At 56.6% G+C, this 22,872-nt stretch overlaps 4 protein-coding genes across 4 annotated transcripts; 3 read left to right on the forward strand and 1 right to left on the reverse strand.

Annotated features, from left to right (window-relative positions):
- The first annotated feature begins 5,778 nt into the window (after window positions 1-5,778).
- Window positions 5,779-6,926, forward strand: B0H64DRAFT_36028 (HAD-like domain-containing protein). The gene is made up of 2 exons (XM_062801699.1): window positions 5,779-5,782; window positions 5,839-6,926. Exon 2 carries the CDS (start codon window positions 5,926-5,928, stop codon window positions 6,736-6,738), a length of 813 nt encoding a protein of 270 aa, XP_062664855.1. The 5' UTR covers window positions 5,779-5,782; window positions 5,839-5,925; the 3' UTR covers window positions 6,739-6,926.
- A 3,311-nt stretch (window positions 6,927-10,237) lies between these two features.
- On the forward strand, window positions 10,238-11,061 carry B0H64DRAFT_438425 (ras-2 protein; the record flags this gene model as incomplete). The annotated part of the gene is made up of 2 exons (XM_062806350.1): window positions 10,238-10,342; window positions 10,462-11,061. The coding sequence occupies 2 exons, from the start codon at window positions 10,238-10,240 to the stop codon at window positions 11,059-11,061; spliced, it is 705 nt and encodes a 234-aa protein (XP_062664856.1).
- Window positions 11,062-14,989: 3,928 nt separating this feature from the next.
- B0H64DRAFT_383281 (uncharacterized protein) lies at window positions 14,990-16,142 on the forward strand. Its single transcript, XM_062802938.1, has 2 exons — window positions 14,990-15,550; window positions 15,623-16,142. The coding sequence occupies exons 1-2, from the start codon at window positions 15,437-15,439 to the stop codon at window positions 15,749-15,751; spliced, it is 243 nt and encodes an 80-aa protein (XP_062664857.1). The 5' UTR covers window positions 14,990-15,436; the 3' UTR covers window positions 15,752-16,142.
- A 3,108-nt stretch (window positions 16,143-19,250) lies between these two features.
- B0H64DRAFT_438426 (uncharacterized protein) lies at window positions 19,251-20,492 on the reverse strand (the record flags this gene model as incomplete). Its single annotated transcript, XM_062806351.1, has 1 exon — window positions 19,251-20,492. The coding sequence occupies one exon, from the start codon at window positions 20,490-20,492 to the stop codon at window positions 19,251-19,253; it is 1,242 nt and encodes a 413-aa protein (XP_062664858.1).
- Between the last annotated feature and the right edge of the window lie 2,380 nt (window positions 20,493-22,872).

The following is a 22,872-nucleotide window of genomic DNA, read 5'->3' on the forward strand; positions in this document are numbered from 1 at the left end:
GAAGAGAAAATGAAGAAAGCGCGAAGGGAAAGGAAACCGGGGTATCGTATCGCGCAACTTGTCGACTTGAACTTGTCGACTTGAACTCGAAGGAAAAAAGAGCGTGCGGAGCCTGGGAGTTCTCGAAGTCGAGACTCGACCAGACGAAAAGAATGGAAACTCGAGAGGTGGCGTCACGGGCCGCAGGCGAAAAGGTGCGTCCTATGGAAAGCAGCAACAACGCGCCCCGGTGCTCGAAGTCGAGAAAAGAAGGAGAACAATGCCCTCCCCCAAAAATGCGACGCCGGGCCGGAAGTGAGATTGTATTGTACGATACAAGGCCCAAGGAGGTTTGAGCGGATCTGGGCGGCCTGGGTTCTGTATGAGTGCTCCACTTTTCGACACGAGCCACCCGCAAGCTGCAGGAGAGTGGGGAACCTATGTGGGATGCCCACGATGCCCTGTGAACCCTGCCGAAAAGCGAGCAGCGGCTGGCCTGCAGTTCCTCCCCTCTGTGGGGCACGAATCGGGGAACACAGAACCAAAATGCCAAAGCACACTGGACAGGTGCCACTGACTGCCCACACACGAATCTGGAAGCTGCTGGGCGCACATGCACAAAACACCCAGGCCAATGGTTGCCGCATTCGACCGCACCCTGCCGGGCTCCCGCACCTCCACCAACCATCTGCAAAGGAACGCAAAGCGGCTCAAGATTGGTTACACGGCTCTTCGAGGCAGTCCACTGGTTGTCCTGTGCATGTGCGCTTATTCTGGACTTGTTTCAAAATTCCATCCAGCTTTCATACATACACTGGCACAGCATTCTGTAACAACATAGGTAAACAACCAAATCATCCATCATTCGCGCCTCCGGGACGACCCCGACGCGCTGGGTCAAAGGAGTCGATGGCTTGTCGAGGAAGACCGGGGCTCTCCTAGGCGAACGAGAGTTTGCTGCGTGAAACAAAGATTGCGCCGGTCAGTTTGTTAGTTCTCATTACGCCATGAGGTTCGAGAAGCCAAGGATGGAGGGGCTTCCCTGGTACAGCAATTCCCGAAGACTCGACCCCAACCTGGAATTCATTCTGGCGGGAACATCCCCGGAAACACCCTCGGATCTCGTCCAAAGATGGCAACCGATCTTTTCAACCGACGATTTCTCCCCGCTGCTCGCCGCTCCTCTTCCCGTCCCGGCGCAGGTTGCGAGCTCACCACCACATACGAATATCCATCGAACCATCTCCACGCACGCACTGTCGCGCAGACTCACAAAAATGCAACTGGAGTCTGCAACCACCCGCACGCCCAGGCGTCAAGCAAAACGGCCATCCCGCGTTCCAGGGGTCCAGCTTGACGGGTTCCAAAAAGGGATGAGACCCCGGGTGCGGACCAGCCGACTAGCTCGTTTAGGCCGAAGCCTCTTGTGACGACCCGGAGGTAGCGAATGGGAGGTGGCGCCAGGCTGAGTTTAATTTCCTGCTGTGATAGGATGTTGACGATCGCCCGGGCCTCAGGTTCTCCGAAGTGGGCACGTTGGGGGGTGCGACCAGAACACTGCTCCGCAAGACCTTCTCTTCCGTCTCACTTCGAGAGTCTTTTCCAGCTTCCCAAAGGTCCAGCCGGACCCGGTTATTCGATACGGCAGGTTCCGGCGTAACACACAACAGAGAGGCAAGAAGAAAAAGAAGGAAAAAAGAAACTGCGTGCTGTGGCAATGGCCAAACCGTGATTGACGCGCGAGAACGGCGTGGCTGATTTCTCAACGAACCTCCCCCACCCGTCCCCTTTCACCGGAACACCTAACCGAATGGGACCCTGGCATCACCAGCATCCAGCATGCCATGATGTCGACAGGGCCAGCGGAAGGTGAGCCGGAATCGGCAGAAAATAGCCAATTTGGAAGCTCACGATGACTGGGCTCAGAGGACTCACAACTTGACAACCCGTCACCGAGACTGGAACCACCAACCCACACCGTGTCACCGATGCGCAGTAAACGGTCTTCAAAAGGCGCCGAGATTGAGGGGGCTCACGCGAGAGGATCCCAAATTATTTCTACTTGTCTGGACACGGGACGACCCTCGATGCCTCTCGAGGATGCCCTGCTCCGACCCTCGTCTGTCTCTACCGGGGCTGATATCCACTGCCACATGCATCCCGCACCGTAACGTGCGTTAAACCATGCTCTCGATCGAAGCAACGTCGATCTCGTGGTTAAAGTGAGACACGGACCCGTGTCCAGGCCCGGCCTATGCTGTCAGATCTCGTGGTGTTTGTCGCTCAATTCAGAAGCCATCGCCATGCCCGCGTGCGGCCGTCCTCAAACAACCAGAAAAACGACTCGTCACGAGAAAAGAAATAAGCATTTTCCAAACCAGGCTCGGAACCCCAACGCGCCAAGCCGCGGGCAGGCGAGGTCAAGATCCATCCCCGGTCCGGGGAACAGGCGAACGGCGTTGTGGCGCCGGCCGTGTTCCCAAGACCAGACAACTGCGGTCTCTCGCCCGTCGAGCTTATTGGCTCTCTCAACGGCAAACGTTGGAACTTCCATCACAGAAACGAAGGATCGCTTGTCGCTTTCTCGGCCTCTCGTTGGCCAACAAACGCTCCAATTGTGCCGCGATACACGCCGGGTTGAACGCCTTCCTATGCAAGAGAGCCAACAACAGACTCTTGAGAAACCGGTGAGTTTCATCCACGGTTCTCGAGTCTTCGGAGCGAAGAACCAACTGCCTTGGTCTTCTGCAAATTACTTGCGCAGCACGCGCGCGCTCTGTCTTCCATGCAGCTGCAGCGCGACGTGAATATCCCTGACCCTGCTTGCTGCAAGGCGCACGGAGTCTCCGGAATTCAAAACCCCCCTGGCCCTCGAAGCGACCCTGGCGGCAGCTTGCTGAGCACCGTCACGCTGCAAGTGACGCCTGCAGAGATCCTTGAAAACACGGGAGTTGAAGAAATGAAGACGCGCCTCTGCGCCTCTGCACCCAGGGTCTGAAACTCGCTTTCCGATGCTCTGCAGGTGATGGTGATGGTGCCCCGTACTTCAATTGCGGGAAGCTCACAGCTCCAAATTTCTCTCGTCTGGTTTGCTTTGTTTGTTGAGGCTTGGGAGGACTGAAGGGTCGTCGAAAGGGACGAAACTGTCCAAAGCTCAGTCATTTAGTCCAGAGCGTTACTCTGAGTCGATGCGAGAAAAAGGGGCGGTGGTCACCAGCAATGTTGCGCATGCTATGTGAAAACGGGAAGCATCACATGTGGCTCATGTGTGAGATATCACTTACACTGCATGTAAACCGCCCATGGCGGCAACTCGCCTCCGGCTGCAACCCTCCTTCTCAGTCCGATAAACAACGGCTGATCTCAAGCTGCAACAACCTCAACAAGACAGCCGGTTGGCTAATTTTGAGAGCGGGACGCCGGAGTTAATGGAGTGGGAGGTCTGCGTGAAGTGTGCTACCTAAACGACACGTGCATATGAAGGTACACAACACCCCATCCCCTCTCCGACCTTGTTTCTATCAGAAACGCTCCACATGCGGTCTATTTAAACCGTTGCCCCCAGAGCAAGCCACGCGGGAGGCACCTCAACCGAAATGGGGTGTGATATCCGGGGACTCGAACTACTGTGTGACCGGGCCGAAATAAAAACGGGAAGTCAATGATCTCGCTGTATGTGTCGAGGGGTCACCCCTAAGAAGCTCACGTCCCGGCAGAGGTCGACAACCAGGCAACATATCCCAGAGCAGACGGACTACGCGGGCCGAAGCCCACCGCGGAACAGAGGTTGAACTGGTGACCCCCTATCCATTTTCAAAAGCCGGGGTGCCAGCGAGCGTCTGCGGCGTTCCTAATTTATACTCTTTGAAGAGTGGTGGGCTCTTCGTCAGAACCATCGACACCGTTCGGGACGTTGCCGCTGCCTCTCCGCTGAGCGGGTAAGTGGCAGGAACGCGAATATGCCCCATGTCCCTTAGACCTCAATGATGAAGGCGATCACGGACACAAGGAACTCCGTACCAGTGACGACTCGTAGAATCTAGCGTATTCTATTCTTGACAAGCATTAATAGGGCGTTGTAAATAAAAGGTGCGGCGTGAATCAAGAGATACCAGCTTCGAGTAGATCTTTCGATGGCATGGGAACTGATATCTTTGGTTGGTGTGTGCCGACCGAGCCCATGCCATCATTTACTGAATTCCGCATTAGCCGTCATAATAACATGAGACGTCTGACCTCGGCGTCTGTCCCAATTTATGTTTATAAACTGGCGTACTCAGATGGGGACAGCATTGTAGAGATAGATAAATGTAGACAAGCGAGGGGCATACCACCATTAACCCCTTTTCTGTTCTAACATTTTCACCATCACCCACCCGTGCCTTTAAACCCTTTGGCTCCGCAGCGATATTGACCGCGGCTGGCATCACCACTACCCCCGCGCTACCTGTCCCCCTCCAGACCACTTCGTATCAGATGTTTGTAGCGCCGTCTCCAGCATGCCCCAGTGCCCAACCAAAGCAACCGACACACCACCGCGACTTAGCCCAAATCGTCACACCTCACAACCTGCTCCTACCACAACCACTCTAGCCCCCGCCATAGGGTCGTCCCCCCCCCCCCCCCCCCTCCCTCTCCTTACCCACCCAGAGAAACAAGATCATACCATCGTTCAATCACTAGGTACGCATTACCCCAGCGGCTAACCCGGAGGCAGAACTCGGAACCCCAGCCCCAGCATCCTTAACCTTAACCATGAACGAGCACCAAGCCGAGCCCCGAGACGGCGGCCCGGAAAACTCCAAAGTAGCCGCCAACACACCACACCCGTCACCGGCCCCCGAGTGAGTGGCTGGGGAGGGCGGGAACCAGACAGCAGACTCGGTGCTAAGTGGAAGAGGAACTGATATCAGGGAGACCAGTGGTAAGTTAAGGAGGTGGTTGAATCAGTGTTAGTAGTGAGACTATGGAGTGAGTGCGTGACTGGAGGGCGAGGATGACGAAGCCGAGGAGAGTAGACAAATCAAGATTGGATGCCATAGCAATGGGGTAACTAACTGATATCTCATTCTGGGGATACGAATGTGTCAAACCTGTCCAGGTTTATATCGCAAATTTGAGCTAGACTTTTCTGTCTTTAACATCCCAGATTTTTGAGTTTAGTATGAACGTCATCTAGTGGCGGCCATTGTTGTTGTGACGACCCCGAATCTTTCTTTACCGGTTACTACCGCTGCCATATCCGGCCGCAAGACCTCCTCCGTCTCGGTGGCGAAATTCTGAAGGCTGGCTGTCTCGATTTCAGGGTATTGATAGTTGTTCTGCAAGTTCTTGTTCTGCACGGGCAGTAGTGACTTGATGGGAGCGGACTGTGAGAGGGAAGAAGCTCAATGGTTGGAAGAGCCAATAACCTCCGAGTTGGCGGCCCTATTCGGCCATGATGCGTCGGCACCCGTGCCGTTATGGGGTTGGCCGCTCACCTCGAGAGAGCGAATCCTAGGCTGGCTCGTTCGTTTGAGATTAGGGCTGGGATCGATGATGTCGGAGAAATTCCTACTGGTTTCGATAAGCACCACCCAACTCTTCCGAGACTCCCTATCTTCGATTGGGCGTTGCCCGCCCCCCGATGCGTCATTGTATCCGGCTTTGACCGGGCCCCGCTTCTCCGCAGCCCCGGCCGACTACCCGAGGGCGTCGGCGACATGTGATATCAGCGAGTTTGTCACCATACCCGATGACTCACCTGGACGGCAATCGCCAATAGGCCATACTCTTTGCCGCCAACTTACCTGTGTACTTACCAGTGCGTTTCTCCGGACAGTCCAAGATAGCTCTCAAGAGACTCACCCTCCAGGACAGGTCTCGCGAGACGCACACATCCTACCCCCAACACCCACCCCAGGACTCAATCAACAACATAGCCATCCCTCACTCAAACCAACCACAATGTCCTCCCCCCACCCCTTCACACCCCCCATCAAAGCCCTAACCTTCGACATCTTCGGCACCGCCGTCGACTGGCGCACGCCCATCACCACCGCCCTCACCACCGCCGCCACGAACAAGCTCACCTCCCCAGCCTTCGCCACACTCCCCAAAGCAACCCAATCCCGCCTACAGTCCCTCACGCCCCAAGACTGGTCCGCTTTCGCCCAGTCCTGGCGCGACGCCTACAACACCTTCACACATTCCTTCGAGCCCGGCACGACGCCGTGGAAGGACGTGGACACGCTGCACCGGGAGAGCCTGGCCTCGCTGCTGGAGGAGGAGGAGTGGGGGCTGGCGGGGGTGTACGACGACGGGGAGCTGGACGCGCTCAGCCGGAGCTGGCACTTCCTGACGCCGTGGCCCGACGTGGCCGAGGGCGTGCGGCGGCTGAACGCGGGGTTCGCGACGGCGAGCCTGTCGAACGGGAACACGGCGCTGCTGGAGGATCTGAATGAGTACGCGCGGCTGGGGCTAGGCCGGCTGGTTTCGGCGGAGGACTTCAAGGAGTACAAGCCGAGCGGGAAGGTGTATCTGGGTGCGTGTAGGATGTTGGGGCTGGAGCCGTCGCAGGTGGCTATGGTGGCGACGCACTTGACGGATCTAGCGGCGGCGAGGGGGTACGGGATGCGGACGGTGTACGTCGAGCGGCCTGGGGAAGGGGAGTGGAAGGCGGACGAGGAGAGGTACGTGCAGGCGAGGGAGTGGGTTGATGTATGGGTCGCTGAAGGGGAGGGAGGCTTCGAGGAGGTCGCGAAACGGCTCGGGGTGTGAGGGAAGTCTTGTGTGTCCGAGGCCCCCATAACTTACAGGTTTCCTATGTTGACAGCACATTTTTCGACCGAGATAAACACATCTCGGAAGTTGGCGACGGGGTTGGTTTTACAAATCTCTCCCGCTTAGAAGTCGGCGGTCCATCCCATTCCTGGACCGAGAAGCGGGCTCGTGGCCCTGGCTCGGTAGACGGCTGCGTCCGCAACATGGGGTGTGAACTTTGAACCCCATTGGTTGGTGAAGTAACGATTGGCGTTACGCTGGTGAATTTCTTCGGTATCTCTCTTGGTCAAGCTCATGTCCAAGCCTGGACTCGGTGGCTGCTACCCATGCCCATGGGACAGGTATAAAACAACCCGGGTCCTCGACTGAACAATGGGAAAGAGGCTTGCCGCCACGTGCGTTGCTCAGTTCTCACATCTTACCTCGCGGGCCAAGTTCAGACTCGAACTCAAGGCGTCGCGCAAAGAAACGTTGCTTTTGTGTTTTGTGCAATTACCATACCTTGCTCAAGTTAACAGCATGCGCGTCTCGGCAACGCAGAGAACACCCATGACTCGTCACCATCTCGGGTGTCCCTAGACAGCAGGGCCATACGGCGACTTGCTTAGGGGGGACGGCGAGCGCGTCTTGGCCTGAGTTAGAGGCATGCCTGAAGCGGTTGATACTATCAAGATCCGAGCAGCCGAGGCCAAACGCAGCCGTACAACCACCGAAGAACACCGAGTTCGACGAGAAGGGCTCGGGACATGGGGCCGTTCCCCCGTGAGAAGGACGAGAACGCGACGGCGCGGCACTCACAATCAAGCAGGCTTTTGCGGACCTTCAGGCTTCATGCTTGAATCTTGTACGTGTTGCGGCAGGCGAGAGGTCTCGTGCTCCATCTCTGCCAAGTGCGGACCGGACATCGATGCCGAGCAAGCGCGGGGAAAGTGAGCTCTTGCGTCGAGCACCGTGTCTCACCCGTTTCAGCATCGGATGGTTCTTCTCGATCGATCTGAGCCGTTTGCTGCAGTATACACAGGGGCGGCCGCTGCAGTGTACAATACGTGCGAGCACAGCGTCAGCTCGTTGGACTGGAGAGCGTGGTTGTGGTTCACAACATGCGAGTGGAAATCCGGCGGGAAGTGGGTTGACAGAAGACAGCTTGCAAGACCTCATCGATTCGGGGCATTGGCGACTCGCCCCGATTGGGTCAGCACTGGTATCCCGTTTGTATGTACGGGAACGCGGGCTTGTTGCCCCTCAACCCCACCGCGAGCGAGCCATGAGCGCCTACAGGTAACCAGTACCCCGGGTAACCTGGGGTCGTCGAGCTGCGACCTGTGCACGTCTGCCGCATGCACGGGGCACATGTTAAGGTGACGGTTGCGACTGGACACGCAGATTCAAGCCCGCTGGCATTTCAAGACCGAAATGTTGACGAGTCAGATCCGCAGGCTGAGTGTTGCGGGGAGCGTATCTGAACCCGGAGGCTTGGCCAAGAATGGGTGTTGCCCTTTGAGCTCACCTGGACAACGCCGTGCCTTCAACTCGACTCGGCTTGCTGCCGAGGTCCTCGATGTTTCCGACATTGCACTCCGTGTTTGCTCTTGCCCACGACCCTGCAGTTGGCCCGTTAAGGTCATTCTCGAGGCCAGAAGGATTGGCCGCTGCGGGCGGTGGCCATAACTCTCGCCCCAACGGGTCGGCACCGGCATCCGGGCCCGCCGACTCAACCTGGAAGTTGTCAACCGCACGACTGTTTTACCCACAGTCCGGCCCAACTGGATGAGATGTGAGGAGTCGTCTGATGCGCTCCCGAGTTATTAGCCTTCTTGCCTGGTCGGATCACCATCGCGGATTCCGATAAGCCAGAGGCCGCCGAGACGGTGCAATTCTGTTGGCGGTTCTTGCCGTGCGCAACCTGTCAGAAAAAATCCTGGCTTGAAGGTCGAGCGGTCTTGGATATTGAGAGACCGCCTGCGGACGGGAGCGGGCGTCCCGCGCTGGGGTGCATATGGGAGTGACAGCTAATAAACAGGTCAAATTGTGGGGATATGGGGATATCATGAATTTCATCCGGTCCTCGTCTTGTGCTGTCGTGATCGAGGCGCTGAGCGGACCCGACCTCATCCGGTCGCGCCTGAACGGATCGAAATCTGCGATCTCTGGGGGCTTTTTGTGCATCGGCGCACAACAAAAATGGAGCCCTACCTCCTCGACTATTTCGACTCGGAAGGGAGTTCAAGTTGTGTGGTTGGCGACAAGCTGCACCCAGACGGGAAACAGCAGCCGCGGGGAGCTGCGCACAGGGAGTGGCTGATCTTTCTGGCCTGGTCGCAACGGGACCGCTCGCCTTGTGGCAAGTCCCGCTCTCTGCAAACGCCCTTGCTCGGTCGCTCCTGCAGCCAACGGGGGGTGGTTTCTGGCAGTCCTGTCCAGCCCAGGCAGGAGCTCCCCTGGAACGCGGGGGCCATGGATGTACCGAGGTACCTCCGTCCACATCCATCTTCACGCCTCCGCCAGTTGCTTGCTTCCCGTTGCTTTTACCAGCAGATCCCACATCCACGAGACCATGGGATAGGCCGTAGGAGAGGCCATGGGGTGATGCGCAGCGCCGAGTCTGCGAGGAGGTTGTCTTGGTGCAAGCAAGTGTGGCCGGTTTTTGGCGGGGCACGAGACGCCTTGTTCGTCCATCTTTTAGTTACCTCTCCCCCTTTAAAACTCGCTCCAGCCCAGGATGCGGATGTTGTTGCGACCCCAGGCCTTGTCCACCCTTCCCCCTCCTGTCCAAGCTCCCGCCAAAAGCATGAAAAGCTAAGGGCACCTGCCCAGCTCCCGTCCCGAATCAATCGGCTGCCCGTGCGCTCTCGGCTTTCCCTGACAGCTGCTGTGCGGTCCTTTATCCTAGCCAAGTCCAGCCCGCTCTCGCAATCACCCGACACCGTTCCCCGGGTCTGGCCAAGCAATACCCAGTGCAATCCCTACCACCCCAAAAGGCCTCCCTGGTGCTTCGAAAAGACGAGACCACCCATTTGGAATACTTGCTCCACAGCTCTCCATCACCAAAGGCTTGCTGTCCACCGCCAGCCCCAAGCCATCCCTACACAATAAACCACCTAACCCCGGCAGGTTATCGCTGTCCCTCTTTTCCCGCTTGCAGCGAGGATTTCCGCCGACCAGACCACCGACATCTCGCCGCCGCCGAGAATCCCGTCTCATTCCATTCCCACCTCTTCCTCTCACTTCTTACACTTTTCTCCTGTTCGAGTCCTGGTCGACGCGAGGAAAGTCCGTCTTGGTGGTTACCTCTCTTCCTACCGCAGCCGCTGTTCACTTTTTATTTTTATTTTTTATTTTTGGGGTGCTGCACATCTATCTCATCGAGCCCCTCATCGGCTGATCCTAGCTCCCCCTGAGCTCGGTGCCACCTCTTCGCCTTCCCAGTCCCCCCGATAACCGCACAAGCCGCCCCAAACACCGAACGGTGACGCGATCCCTCAGAAACACAGCAAAGATGGCGGGCAAGATGGTACTATACAAATTGGTGGTGCTCGGAGACGGTGGTGTAGGGAAGACGGCCCTCACGATCCAGCTTTGCTTGCAGCATTTCGTCGAAACGGTACGCTCGTCACTGCCTCCCCGCTCACCTTTCTCTCACGCTACTGCGGCCGTTCGGACGAGATCCCCTAGCGCCACGATGCATTTCCATAGACCGTTCGCTAACGTGCCGTCCGATAGTACGACCCGACCATTGAGGATTCGTACCGGAAGCAGGCCGTGATAGACAACCAGGCGTGCATGCTAGAGGTGCTAGACACGGCCGGGCAAGAGGAGTACACAGCGCTACGAGACCAGTGGATCCGCGATGGCGAGGGTTTCGTCTTGGTGTACAGCATCTCGTCGCGGTCGTCTTTCACGCGCATCAAGCGGTTCCACCACCAAATCCAGCGGGTCAAGGAGTCAACAGCGTCTTCGCCCTCATATCCCGGGTCGCCGATCTCGGCTGCCAACCCGTCCGCACCGGTCCCCATCATGCTCGTTGGAAACAAGAGCGACCGCATCGCCGAGCGGGAAGTCTCAACGCAAGAGGGACATGCGCTGGCGCGCGAGCTCGGATGCGAATTTGTCGAGGCTTCGGCCAAAAACTATATCAACGTCGACAAGGCCTTCTACGATGTCGTCAGGATTCTGCGGCGGCAGAGGCAAGCCGCCTCTCAACCGATGTCGCCCACAGGCAGCAGCAAGTACGAAGCATCCAGGAGGACCGACTCGAGCGTCCAGTCGGAAAAGGGCCGGTACCGACGAGAGCGCCGCAGCAGAGGGTGTGTCATATTATGAGCGGTGTCAGTTACCTGTTCTTGCCGCAGCCCTTCCCGCCCGATCACCCCGCCGCCAAAACCGGCCCTGGTCCGGTTCACACATTCATGCTTCTTCTCGTCGCATTTCGGGCTCGAGGGAGGGCCAAACCGGTCATCTCGGACCGATATGCACAGTGGCAATCTCTTGCAGTTTCCAAAACATTCCGCTCGGGTCACCGACAGCCGCCACCCCGGACTCTTCCGCTTTTCTTGATCATACCCACCACCATTTATTTCCTTGGAACCACCAGACACATACCGACTCTCCATCCGGCGAATGGCGCATGAACCAAAAGAGGGCATCATTGGGGCGTAAATATCCATCCAAATCATGGAGAGGGCTGCACTTTTCTTTTCCTTTTTAGTTCTTTTTTATCTCGAAAGAGAGTTTTTGTTTCAGGCCCCGGCGGATCTCGGAATCATGGCGGGAAGGGAATGCCTTCAGGATCGAAGTGGTCCATAGGCCATTCATCTTGGACGCCGAATTAGGGCGCGGAAAGCGCGAGCGAGGTCAAAGGTTAAACCCCCGGCCGGGGTGGGAAGGCGGCCAAGAGAGAGGCAGGCAGCCGATGGGAGGAAAGGGACGAGATGACATTACACTTCGGACGGGGTCTGGCGGCGTTGGTCTGTTACCCCCCATCCCTTACCTGACCTAGCGAGGAAATCTTCCGATCCGATCACCAAAAGGAGGCTGTCGGAAGGTAGACGTGCTTCCACAAGGACGAAATAAAAAAAATCAACCAAAACCCAAAACTCAGTCCCTGCTTTTTCATGACCGTTTTTGTGGTGTGTTTCCTCTTTCTTTTGCAAAGTTTGACCCAGTTAGTCGTGCAACCCGGCAGGCAGCTCGGCGAGCACAGCCGGAGGCTTGACTTCGCAGTAGTGTGCAAGTATTTCTCTGGCTTGGACAACGCATACATCAGGTACAGTGAGGTCGAGGAGGCGAGCTGTTTGTCAAAAAGATTGGATAGGCTGGAGCAGGAGAGGCGCCCCGCAAGATAATCAAGGATGCATGTGTGTGTGGACAAGGGACAAGAGCATGGCGTGCCTGCTTGGGTCGCTGGGTTGTTTTCTTGTGAGGGATTTTGGGTCTTGTTGGTCTGAGAACCGAAAGGACTGCTGGACGCGACCGTTGTCCTGGGTTGAAATTTGACTTCACTGGCAAGGAGGGAAATGGAACGTTGAACTCTGGGCTCAGCCGAAGTCAAATCTCAAAGTTGCAGATTCTTATTTTAGGGGACGGCTACCGTTGCAGAGACCCAAATCAACTCAGAATCTGGATGAACACCCTGCTAGGAGTCCAAACCGTTTTTTCCATCTCCGATCCGATGTATGTAGGTTAGAAAACTGCCCAAGGAGAAGTTTCGTCATGTTTCTTTTCCTCCCTTCCTCGGTTCCTTCCACCTCGCGATCCTCGACTCTCCGCACAGCACACCGAGGCAGTCGCGGACTTTGAGCCTCTGCCCTTTCCCCCCAGGCGAAGTTGACTGAGTGGGGCAACCAGGTTGGGATTTCAGGCCAGAGCCAACCAGTCTTGGCCCGAGCGGGCATGCTGCACCCCACTTGGTGCGAGCTTTGGTGGGGCAGGATCTCCCCCATCCGATTCTTCCCCCACCTGTGGACCCACCCGCCCCGCACACAGAGCAATTTGTCCGGCCCCAACATCCATTGCACTGGCCAAAAAGCGCACAATGCTGTTTTGACTTGCAGGAACTTCGAAAGGAAGCAAGGAGCTTGGGGCTTCTCGCCAAGCGCCCGTTCCCATCTTTCAATTTTTGACATGGTCAACCCGAAAGATGCGAGCGAGAACTTGAGGCGTCCATGCTGCATTTGGGTATGAGACCCGAGCCCCGACAACGCCAGGCATCTGCAAGGTATGTATGTATGTCTCAGATCTCGACGCGCCTTTTGCCGGCAACTTGGGCGTTCCCAGTTTTCGTCACTCCAAAGAGCTGATTGAGTCTCGTTCCGATCTCGATTCCTTTCCCGGCTTTTAGCGTTTTTCGTCTCTCGCCAACGACGCCCTAAATACCTTGCCCTTTTGATTCATCCCCGCCGTCTTTCTTTCGACGACACATGTGGGAAAAGGACTGCATGTGGCATGCTGTGCCTTGTGTGCTGTCCGAGGCGCACAGACAACCTTGGGGAGAAACATCAAAGTCCTACCTTGTATGTCTTCTTTTGGAGGGACGGAAGCCATGTGGAACTTTTCCGCGTCCTTCCGTTCTTTCTCTCGGCCGGGACGGAGGACGCCTGCTTCCGAAATCCCATCGAGATCTGCCAATGAGATATCGAAATCCTCCATGCATCTTTTTCTTTCTCCCCTAACGGCCCCGGAGATAAGTAAGTTCGTGACGCGTCGTCCTTTGGACTGCAGCAACAGCCAGAATCCTGGAGGACGATCCATCAATCACCTTGCGAACAGGTCCTCTCGCTGCAACAGGCCAGTCTGTGCTTCGCAGCTTGCATTCACACCGGTCGGCCGACACGGCATCCTCCCCTCTGGTGTGTGTCGGGCTTCGACAGGGTCGGCTAAAAAGAAACCAAGAGATGTCTTCCGGTGGAAGGCTCGGCAACCCACCGTCCTGTCAAACCCACAACTCGATCCGAGAACGCCCACGGGCCGTCCGGTCTGCGGCACCACAACCCCCCACCGACCCCTGGTCAATCGCGAATGAAAAGCAGATAACTAATGGGAGAACTTTCATTGCGAAAACGGGTCGGCCTGACCAAGTCAAAGGCGAACAATGCGTGCGCCCTCCCTCTGTCAAGCTCAACCTTCAAACTCAAATTCGGCGGGACGGGAAGAAGCTGCTTTTTCCGCCAACGGCCTCTCGGGCGCAAATCCGGCTCCCCCCGCCCTGCAAGAAGCCGTTGTCGTCCCATTTTCTTCTGGCGATGGTTGACTCCCTCACTACCCCAACCCATCCAGGGGCCTCCCAAAACATAACGAGGCCCGGTCTCTCCTGACCCAGCCGCCCCCGGAAAGGCTGAACTGAGAAGCCCGCCCGGGGTCCGGGTTCCGGGGCCCGGATCCCGGACCCCGGATCCCGGACCCAGCCGCATCGCTCCGCACACCGCTCGTCGGGGACCTTCCTCGACCTCGCTACAATAAAAAAAAAACGTGACCAGACCCCCGCGCAACCCCCTTGTCCCGTCGTACCCGGGGACCTGGTCCGGCTCCCTTCCGCGCTTCCTCGCTCAGCAACTCTCTTTCGGAGCGAGTGAGATGATGAAGCGCGACTGCGCCGTCGGGAGCGAGCCGTTCCTCGCTTTCCTACCCCCTTGCCCACTTTCGAACCTCTCCTCCCTCCTTTCCCAGGCCACTGGATTCGGCTGGGCTGGTTGGTTGGCTCGGCTCACCGCCTGGGTCAATGCCGCCTCCCCCCGCTTATTGCCTCTCCTCCCTTTCCCCTTGAGAAGAGGATCTGTAAAAAAAAAATAAAACTAGTTATGATGTTGGGTTTGGCTGATTATGTTGTCTCGGGTGGCTTTGAGGGATGGGACCGAACCGGAATCCAGGCGAGCGAACTGCCGGACGCCACTTGCAGGTTTCGGTATGGATGGGCACGATGGACCGTCCCGGCTGGGCGGTCTGGTGGGTGCCTTTTTTCGCCCGACCGTGGCCGGCATTGACACGTGAGGAAGGTGGTGTTGTTGCATAACTTCAACGTCGGCAGGCCAGCGGCAAGTTGCCCCCCTCTCCCCCTTTTCCCCCCACCCCCACGAAATCACAGGAGTTGTGATAACGAAAGCCAAGAGCCCTTGGTGTTCCTTCGGGCCGTCGCTCGGGGATTTTCGGCGCGGTTTGTCGGAGAGGACCTATCCCATGCCTTTGTGCTGGGTCCGGAGCCCGCTCCTTGAGGAAATTGTTCAAGTCTCGGCAAGGAACAAGTTACCCTGTCTCGGTGCGAGGTTGGGGGCAGTGGCGTGATAGCTACCTTTGCTATCGACAACCTTGTGCCAACCCACCTCCCCCCCACGTGCCCTTCCATTGGCGCGTCTGATAACTCTGTACACAGTAATCTGTACACGAGCTCCGAATCCGAGCGCCCGGATTCCCGTGGGGTTTTGACCGCCGCCGCCGTCACGCTTGTGACGCGCCCTGTCCAAATTGGGATATCCTCTGCCCGAACAAGCGGCCGACAACGCGCCAGGTCGTCACTTTGGGGTTGTTCCTCATCACACGTCCTTCCGAAGCCGGTTAAACCGCCCAGTCCTTGGCCCTCCCCGCGCTTGCCCGCCGGAGGGGGGCGATCTGCGTGTCGTCTTCACCGGAGCTCAGTCCGTCGAGCGGAGGGGGGGTTGAGATGATCTTCGTCCCTTCACCTCAGCCCTGCCCGCCCCGGTCTTGAATGCGACTTGTCTTTTGGGTTCCCGGGAACGGGGGATGTCTCGGCTTTCTTGCGGGAATTGGTTTAGCTTGCGAGGGCAACGGTGGTCGGTTACCAGGGGGCGCTGGTGCTACGGTGTGTTTAAGCTTTGTCCCCTCACGTGTGATGGGACCCCGTTGGGTTCGGGCCGCTGCTTATTGAGCTTAGCTTGTTCGCTTGAGGGGAAGGCTGTTGTTGGAGGGAGGGTTGTTCATGGTCGTGGCCTGGAGATGCACGACCTCACTGGGATACCTCTCTTTCCACCCTCCCGCTCTTGATGAAAACAGGAATGGTTAAGCGGTTGAGATGTCAGCTGTGGGAGGCTAAAGGTTGCGTGGCGCTGGTGGCTGCAGTAGGTTGGCTGACAACAACCTCACCGACCTGCAGCTACTTGTAGCTTGCTGCACCTAACCAATTTCATGACGGGGTGAGGCCGCTAAGTGAGGTGCCGTGACTCGGCTTCGTCTTCCTCGAGTGCGTGACATAAAAGTTGGGGTACTTCCACGGCCCGATGTAATAATGACAAGCACGATCGAGTGGTGAACAGTGTTGTCGAACTCAACGACGGGAGAGTATACCGGCATAGCCCTTCCTGTTGAGTTGCGAGGTCAGAAATGGCCGCTAACTCCAGGCTACGTACTGCTCTTGTAGATGAGAAAGAAGCTCGGTGACACAACATACATACTGCCGGTAACTAGTGCTGATTGAAGCACGGGTATCCATGTAGAGACTCCAAGGGCTTCATCTGAACTCCTCCCCCCGGTCTTAGACTCACGGAGCTAGCTCCGGTGGGAAGCAAGTGGCGAGCTGTCACTGCCCTGCCTTCTACATAGCTCAATCTCAGCCTCATGGAGGGGTTGGCTAGCGCACATGGCTAAGTTGGTATTTGGAATCCACTCGTCGCTGGGTTTCTGAGTGGGTTCCACGAACCTGGGAGCCATCATGTTAGGAACTCCCCTCCACCCCCCCTTCTATCCGCTCCGAGAGTAGGGGTTGATGCTTCCGGGGTTCTTCAAGAAAGAAGCGTTGCTCTAAGCTACTAGATAAACAAACAGTGTTCTTAGTACAAGCTCTATCTAAACTTGACAGCCTCGGTCTTGGTGGAGGTTGTCGAGCAAACGGTTCTGATCTCCTACTGGGATTGAGGATTGAGTTTTACTAGTGCCATGCAACTTCAACCTAAGAGGGGCTCAAGTGCATTAGTTCATCGGCCGTGACCAGACACTAGTGACGCCGCCTGACCGGTTACTCCTTGTATCGGAGGTCCCAAAACGGAGACCAGTTCCGTTAGGGGACCTGTCGGATCTGTGTACTGATATACCCCACTACCATCACCTACAACACCTTGTCAAGCTCTTACCCGAAGTGTGGCGGGGACTGAGTGGAACAGTGGCATAGTCTATGCTTGCTGTTCGTACAGGTCACTCGATCCGATGGCCCGGGAGTAGCCAAGATAGGTACCGTTGACAACGCGGGAGTGTCTCTCAATATTAGGGTCCGAGTATCAGTCCGCAGTGCCAGTCACGCCGTGGTTTGACATACTTTTCTCGGCTCTGTTAGACACGTGAAAGTGCCTGGCTGAACAAGTAACTAGGGGACATGTAACTAAACCTCACTTGTAAACATGCTTCACTCAACTTGGAAGTCATACCGGTAACAGGAACCTGTGATCATAAGGCTCTAGATGACACTATCTTCAAAGGCGCACCGGGATCGATCGGGGTTACCGGATGCCATAGGTAACCTTCCCAAAACGGGGGGGATGGTGTTGGTTATTTACAAATGGTAACATTCACGGGGTTAATGGTAACAATAGAGCTTGACCCAACATCCTTCAGTTCTGTGGGCTGAGTTCTTTGTCACTGTCGTTGGCAGTTAGTATTAACACTACCGCCAGTGTTGGATATTATATATGTCTAAACTTGTTATTGTGCTCCATCGTGTGGCAAGCGGAAAAGTCCAGCTTTATCCGTCCAGAAACTATACTAATCGCCGGGGTTCTTATTATGCAGTAATTCAGACGAGGCTCAACGGAATCTCAATGTTGTATATCGGACGGGTGGCCGATAGACGTTTCTTGCCCCGTTCCTAGCTTATCGAGACATCTTGGACTCTTGACTTAACTGAAAACGTATGTTGAAAGGGGAGATCATTGTGTAAAACCACCTGGCCATGATATCCCAGATTCTTCGATGTAGCTACAGAAGGAGACGTGCCATTAAACATTAAACATGGCATACTACAACGCCGTTTGGTGGCGATGTGGCGAGGGAGGTTGAAACCAGGAATCTAAGTTGTCTCCCCTTCCTAGAGCCCTATGATGTGAGTACGATAAATTATTCCGAGTGTCTCGTCGTACCCGCCCTGTTTAAGACAATGCCAGGGAACTAAGTAGTACCACATCACCCCATTCACCAGATCTAGATAGCTCACAAGGCCTAATCAGTGTCCGGATTGTTCCTTCAGGCACTCACCTGCTAGGAATGCCCTAGGACGGCCACATGTGACTCTCCTTAAATCCGAACCCTCCAAGAGCGAGCCCCAAGACACAGCCCTATCATCCCGCACAAGAGTCATCACGCACCTGAACCCAAACAAGCCCCTCTCTCTCCACAGGAGTCCCCGAGACCTCGAGCTTATACCACGGACGCCTTGCCCGGCACCACAGCAGAGCCTTAAGCACTCACCGCCAGCGCATCCCTCCCGTTCACGAACCCAACCCCATCCGCCCCCATCTCACCAAACAGGTCAGCACCAGCCCACCATGCCTCTCACACCCGCACCGGATCCGCACTCAACCATACACAGCCGCCCCAAAAACACCCGAACCCGCCAATAGATAGAACACATTCAGGATGGGGGACCGAGGACATCGGTATACTGGAAGCCACCCCCCAACCCGCAACCGCAACCGCAACCGTAACCACCCCCCGTGAACCCAAACCCGTGGAACCTAGGTACCTACCCCTACCCCAAGCCCACCCACGCCACACCCACGCGGCGGCAAGGGAGGGCAAGCCACACTACGTACATCGTGCACGAAAACAGCACCTTGACCAACTATCCGTGCCGCAAAGCCGCATAGCCTGTTGTTGGTTGGGTGACAGCTGGACACGCACGCACACACACATACACCGCCCTACCGGGTGTGACAGAGCCCACGCCGCGAGACAGCGTCGGGAAGCAAAGCAGCCGGGCGAGGAGACAGCGCATTAGGGTCCATCACGTAGTAGCAGCAGGAGTAGCAACAGCCGTTACAACCGCGGTGCCGGGCAAGTCACACGTCGATAGGATACCGAAAGATAAAAGTGGTGAGCAGAAAGGAGCGAGAGCCGGGTAGGCAAGCAAGGTCGTCTCGTTCCAATTGGCATCCAATACCGTAGAGGTAATCTGACATGCGCTGTATAGCAGCTTCTTCAGCCCGCCGCCCGCCCGCCCGCCGTGATATCGCATCCCACTGCCAACCAACAAGCCAACTCGCCTCGTCCGCCCCCAGGAGTCTCATCGCAGAGTAACTCCGGTATCTCATTCCGTAACCTGAACCCCTGAACCGTACTAGAGAGACAAAGGAAACAAGCCCGTAACCCTGAACAAGCCGGACAGGTGCCGTTCTAACCAAATCCTGAATAACACGAAGGGTAGTAAATGTATAAAACGTTCGTCGCATCAGATCGCAAAATAACCGCCCATTGCCCCCCCCAAATAACCCAAAACCTAAACCAAAAAAAGGGCCCGCTGGTAGAAGGGAATATATGGCCGCAAAAAGAATATCAACAACAGAAGAATCTAGCATCTATCATGACGTAGCGTGCTCATCGCCAAACGGACTCCTCTCTCGCCCTTTGGGAGGGAGGGTCGAATCTCGTTGCGACGCCCTCCTCGTGGCCTCCTCGATAACAGCGCTCAGCGTGGTGGTGCTGTGGGAGGCGGATTTGGGCGGGTCGGAGAACGGGCTCTGTTCTGTGGCGGGCGAGTCGACGATGAGGGTGGCGGCCGACGAGTCGCGCATGGTGGACCCTGAAGCCGAGGGAGACGCGTCGGAGTCGGGAGATAGTCTCGATGGCTTGTTGGCGCCTACCTTCTTCACACTCCCGACGCGGACGACCATGGCGCGGGCCGGGGTAGCGGTGGCAGTGCTGGCGTTGTTGAGGAAGGTTGAGCCGACGCTGAAGGTGCTGTTCGCGGGGCTCGGGGGCCGCGGCATCAGGTTGTATTTTTCGTAGTCGACAGACGGGACGGGCGGGGTCGAGCTGCCGGTCGAGCCGTTGGAGTGGCCTGACTTCACGCTAACCATGGCCGGCTTCGCCCGCATGCCGGTCTGGGCAGGAGCAACGACAACAGCGCTCTTGCCGTAAATAGTGGACGCCACACTGGACCGCGGGGCGTACGAGGTGCGGGCATAGGAAGTGCGGTCGGAGAAGGCCGACAGCCCTGAGTAGGTGGAATCGCGAAGATCGCCCGGAACAAAGAAGTGCTGATCCTCGGTGCTGGCGGGGGTGCCGGCTTGGGAGACGGCGATGGGGATGGGCGGGACGGGAGGGACGAGGACTGTCGGAGACGCTGTCGCGCGGTTGGTGACGCCCGGGATATAGGCGATCTGGATGATGTTCGAGGCGCGAGTGAGGACGGTCGAGGCGATCGAGTGGGTGGTATGTGTCGAGGCGCGGTGGTCTCGTCGTTGAGCGAACGTCTTCTCTCCCTCCATACGCTGATCCTGCCCGTCGTCCCATGGCTCCATGATGGTCGGTTGCCTCCGCGTCCTCACACAGAACCTCCAAACCAGATACGTGATGATGGCGAGGGCTGCAAGACCGCCTATTACTCCGCCGGCAATTGCGCCGACGTTGGTCGAGCGATCGTCGCCGTCGTTTGGCCTTGTGCTTGGTGAAACAGGGACGCAGGTGGCGCGGGCGCAGCCCTCCTCAAAGCTCATGGGATAGATAAACTCGCATTGCGTTACACCCGGCTCGCATTTCGGACATACGAGCGACTTAGATGTGTCGCACACCACAGCCCGTTTGCTTAGTGTCGCGGACATGGCGGCGGAATGCTCCTCGAAAAAGCCTGGGATTGATAGCGACGACTGTGTTTGTGCTGTGTTGGCTCCGGTGCGGATCCGGGGGAGAGGCGGCGGTTGAAGCCTGGACCATCCACCCGTGCCGATCACAGTCGACGTAATGCTAGAAACGGCAGGGTTCCAAAAAGGCGTAATGTTAAGCGCGGGCGATGAATCGTAGATTGAAGTTCGGTAGGCGTTTGTTATACGAAGAGGAAATCAAAGGGTCGGGATCGTGGGCGTAGTAGGTAGCGTCGTGTAGCAGAGTGTAGCGATGTCTCGAGAATCAGGGGAAGGAATTCAATCAATCCGTGACCGGGAAGCGAGTGACATGAGACTAGCTCGAAAGAATGAAGCAGCTAAGGGATGGTCAAGTCCATGAAACAAAAACTAAAAAAAATCACCAGAACCGCATCGAATCACCCTTCTCGAATGAACCTGAGAGGCGATTGAATTGAGGCCGAGATCGAGGTCGAGGTCGACGTGGACGGCGATAGGTGAACCTTTTTTGCTGGTGAGAGCGGGAAATCCGGAGGAACGTGTCAGCGGGCTGCCGTTCAACTTTGAGAGAAAGGCCGCGGCCTGGGTCTCCGCTTAGCTTCATTTGCGGAAGGGGCCACTTGGGGACGGCAGAGCCACACTGAAGGCAGGCCCCACAACAGTATTGGCGAAACAAGTTGGAGGGCTAAGGTGGCCTCCCATTGGCTCGATCACCGGAGCCTGGCGTTCCTGGAATTCCCTTCGTGGCACGGCTGGGCCCTGGGCTGCCAATTTCCCCTCTTCTTTGCGCTCTCCGGGGAATCCCACCTCGCAATCTGCCAATTGCCATGCGTTGTATTCGACGGCCTCGTGCCATGTTTGGCCTCGTTGAATCGCCCTGCTCAAGGTGATCGCCCTCGAGATTGAAGATATATTGAGGAACATCTTGGTTTCTCACCCGCTCTGCATTATTCAATTCCGGCACTGCGATGGAGGCGAAGGCCGTCGGGGCCCCCAACGGGAAGATGGCGCCGCAGTCAGCTCGCGCGCAGCAACACATCCAGACATGCAGACTCACTTCCTATATATAGGTGTGCTGCAGTTGGCGACTAGTTTCCCGCAGCCCGAGCCTAGTGTGATTCAACCATCCCAAGAGTGAACTCGACGATGACAACTTTGGGCGTTTTGCCCACGTGCTTGCATACCATCAAAAGGGTGCTTGTTTCTCCTGTCGCAATCCCAACTCCTCATCCGATCTGTCCGCAGATCACATCGAGGATCAACAAGGCGCCTGTGCCTGCTTGGCGCTGATGGCCGTTTATTTAGGGCAGCCAGGTTGTGGCGGCGTTTCAAGCTTTCTTCAGGTTCTAGACCTTGTCAGGCACAGTTTTTTTCTGACTGGGTGAGGTGAGATCAGTTTGTGTCCAACCCGCCAGGAAACAGTCAGAATTCAGATACGCCTTCGCATCCAACCAAGACAGCTGTCTCTCTTGATACCGCCCATCGACCATTTGGCTACCAATGACCTCTTGTTTCGACCGTCAACTACTAGGCTTAACGCCGAATGTGTTAATCCGAGACTGAGTGGCGGTAACTCACTTGTCATACCAGGCTGGGCAACGGCCGATATTTCTGCAATTTGGCCGGAGCAGGATAACTATCCTTCCTCTCATAGGCTTTGGAGATCAACAAGAAACCAGAGCAATTTACACGAGTTGCTCTGTCCTAAGTTCCCAAGGTTGACATATAGCTAAGTTTTAGCCTAAACCAACGGAGCCCGTTCATCCCTGACCTGCACTCTGGTTCGAAATTCAGAACGCCTCCTGTGTCGCGGATACAAATGGTTAGCTTGAGTGCCATTGGACAACTGCGATGACGGGCTTCGGGAGGAGCGAGCCTTCAGCCCTGCGGGAAGAAGACACCGTGGGAGCACTGCCGCGTTTGACCCAGCAAGCAGTTGTTCCTCAAGTTAATGTTGCCCAAGACACCGTTGGGAGAGAGGGACCCCGGCGCTGAGTATGGACATACGATCTGATCCTTCATTGCTCGGTCAGCAACAGCAAAACTCCGAGATCCTGAGGCCTGGCGGTGCGTCGTGCGCATCGTCCTTGGCCCACAACCTGGATATTCGACAGATCATGTTCACAAACCGGGAGGCAGATATATATATCCCTGATTTACACAGAGTTCCGGGCGGCGAAGCCAACAACAGCGGCCGAGACTGCGCCGCCCTCGGTCCGCCGGTGTGGCCAGGCAACGGACGGGAGCTCGCACCTATGTAGGTCGGGTGCCCCGGGAAAGGCTGGTCTCGTTCCTGCCGTGTTTGTGGCCACTTGTTTGGCTAAGTCGCACAACAGCCCACGGGTGTCGGACACACGCGACA

This window comes from Chaetomium fimeti (genome assembly GCF_033439085.1).
Source record: "Chaetomium fimeti strain CBS 168.71 chromosome Unknown B0H64scaffold_1, whole genome shotgun sequence".
NCBI lineage: Eukaryota > Fungi > Ascomycota > Sordariomycetes > Sordariales > Chaetomiaceae > Chaetomium > Chaetomium fimeti.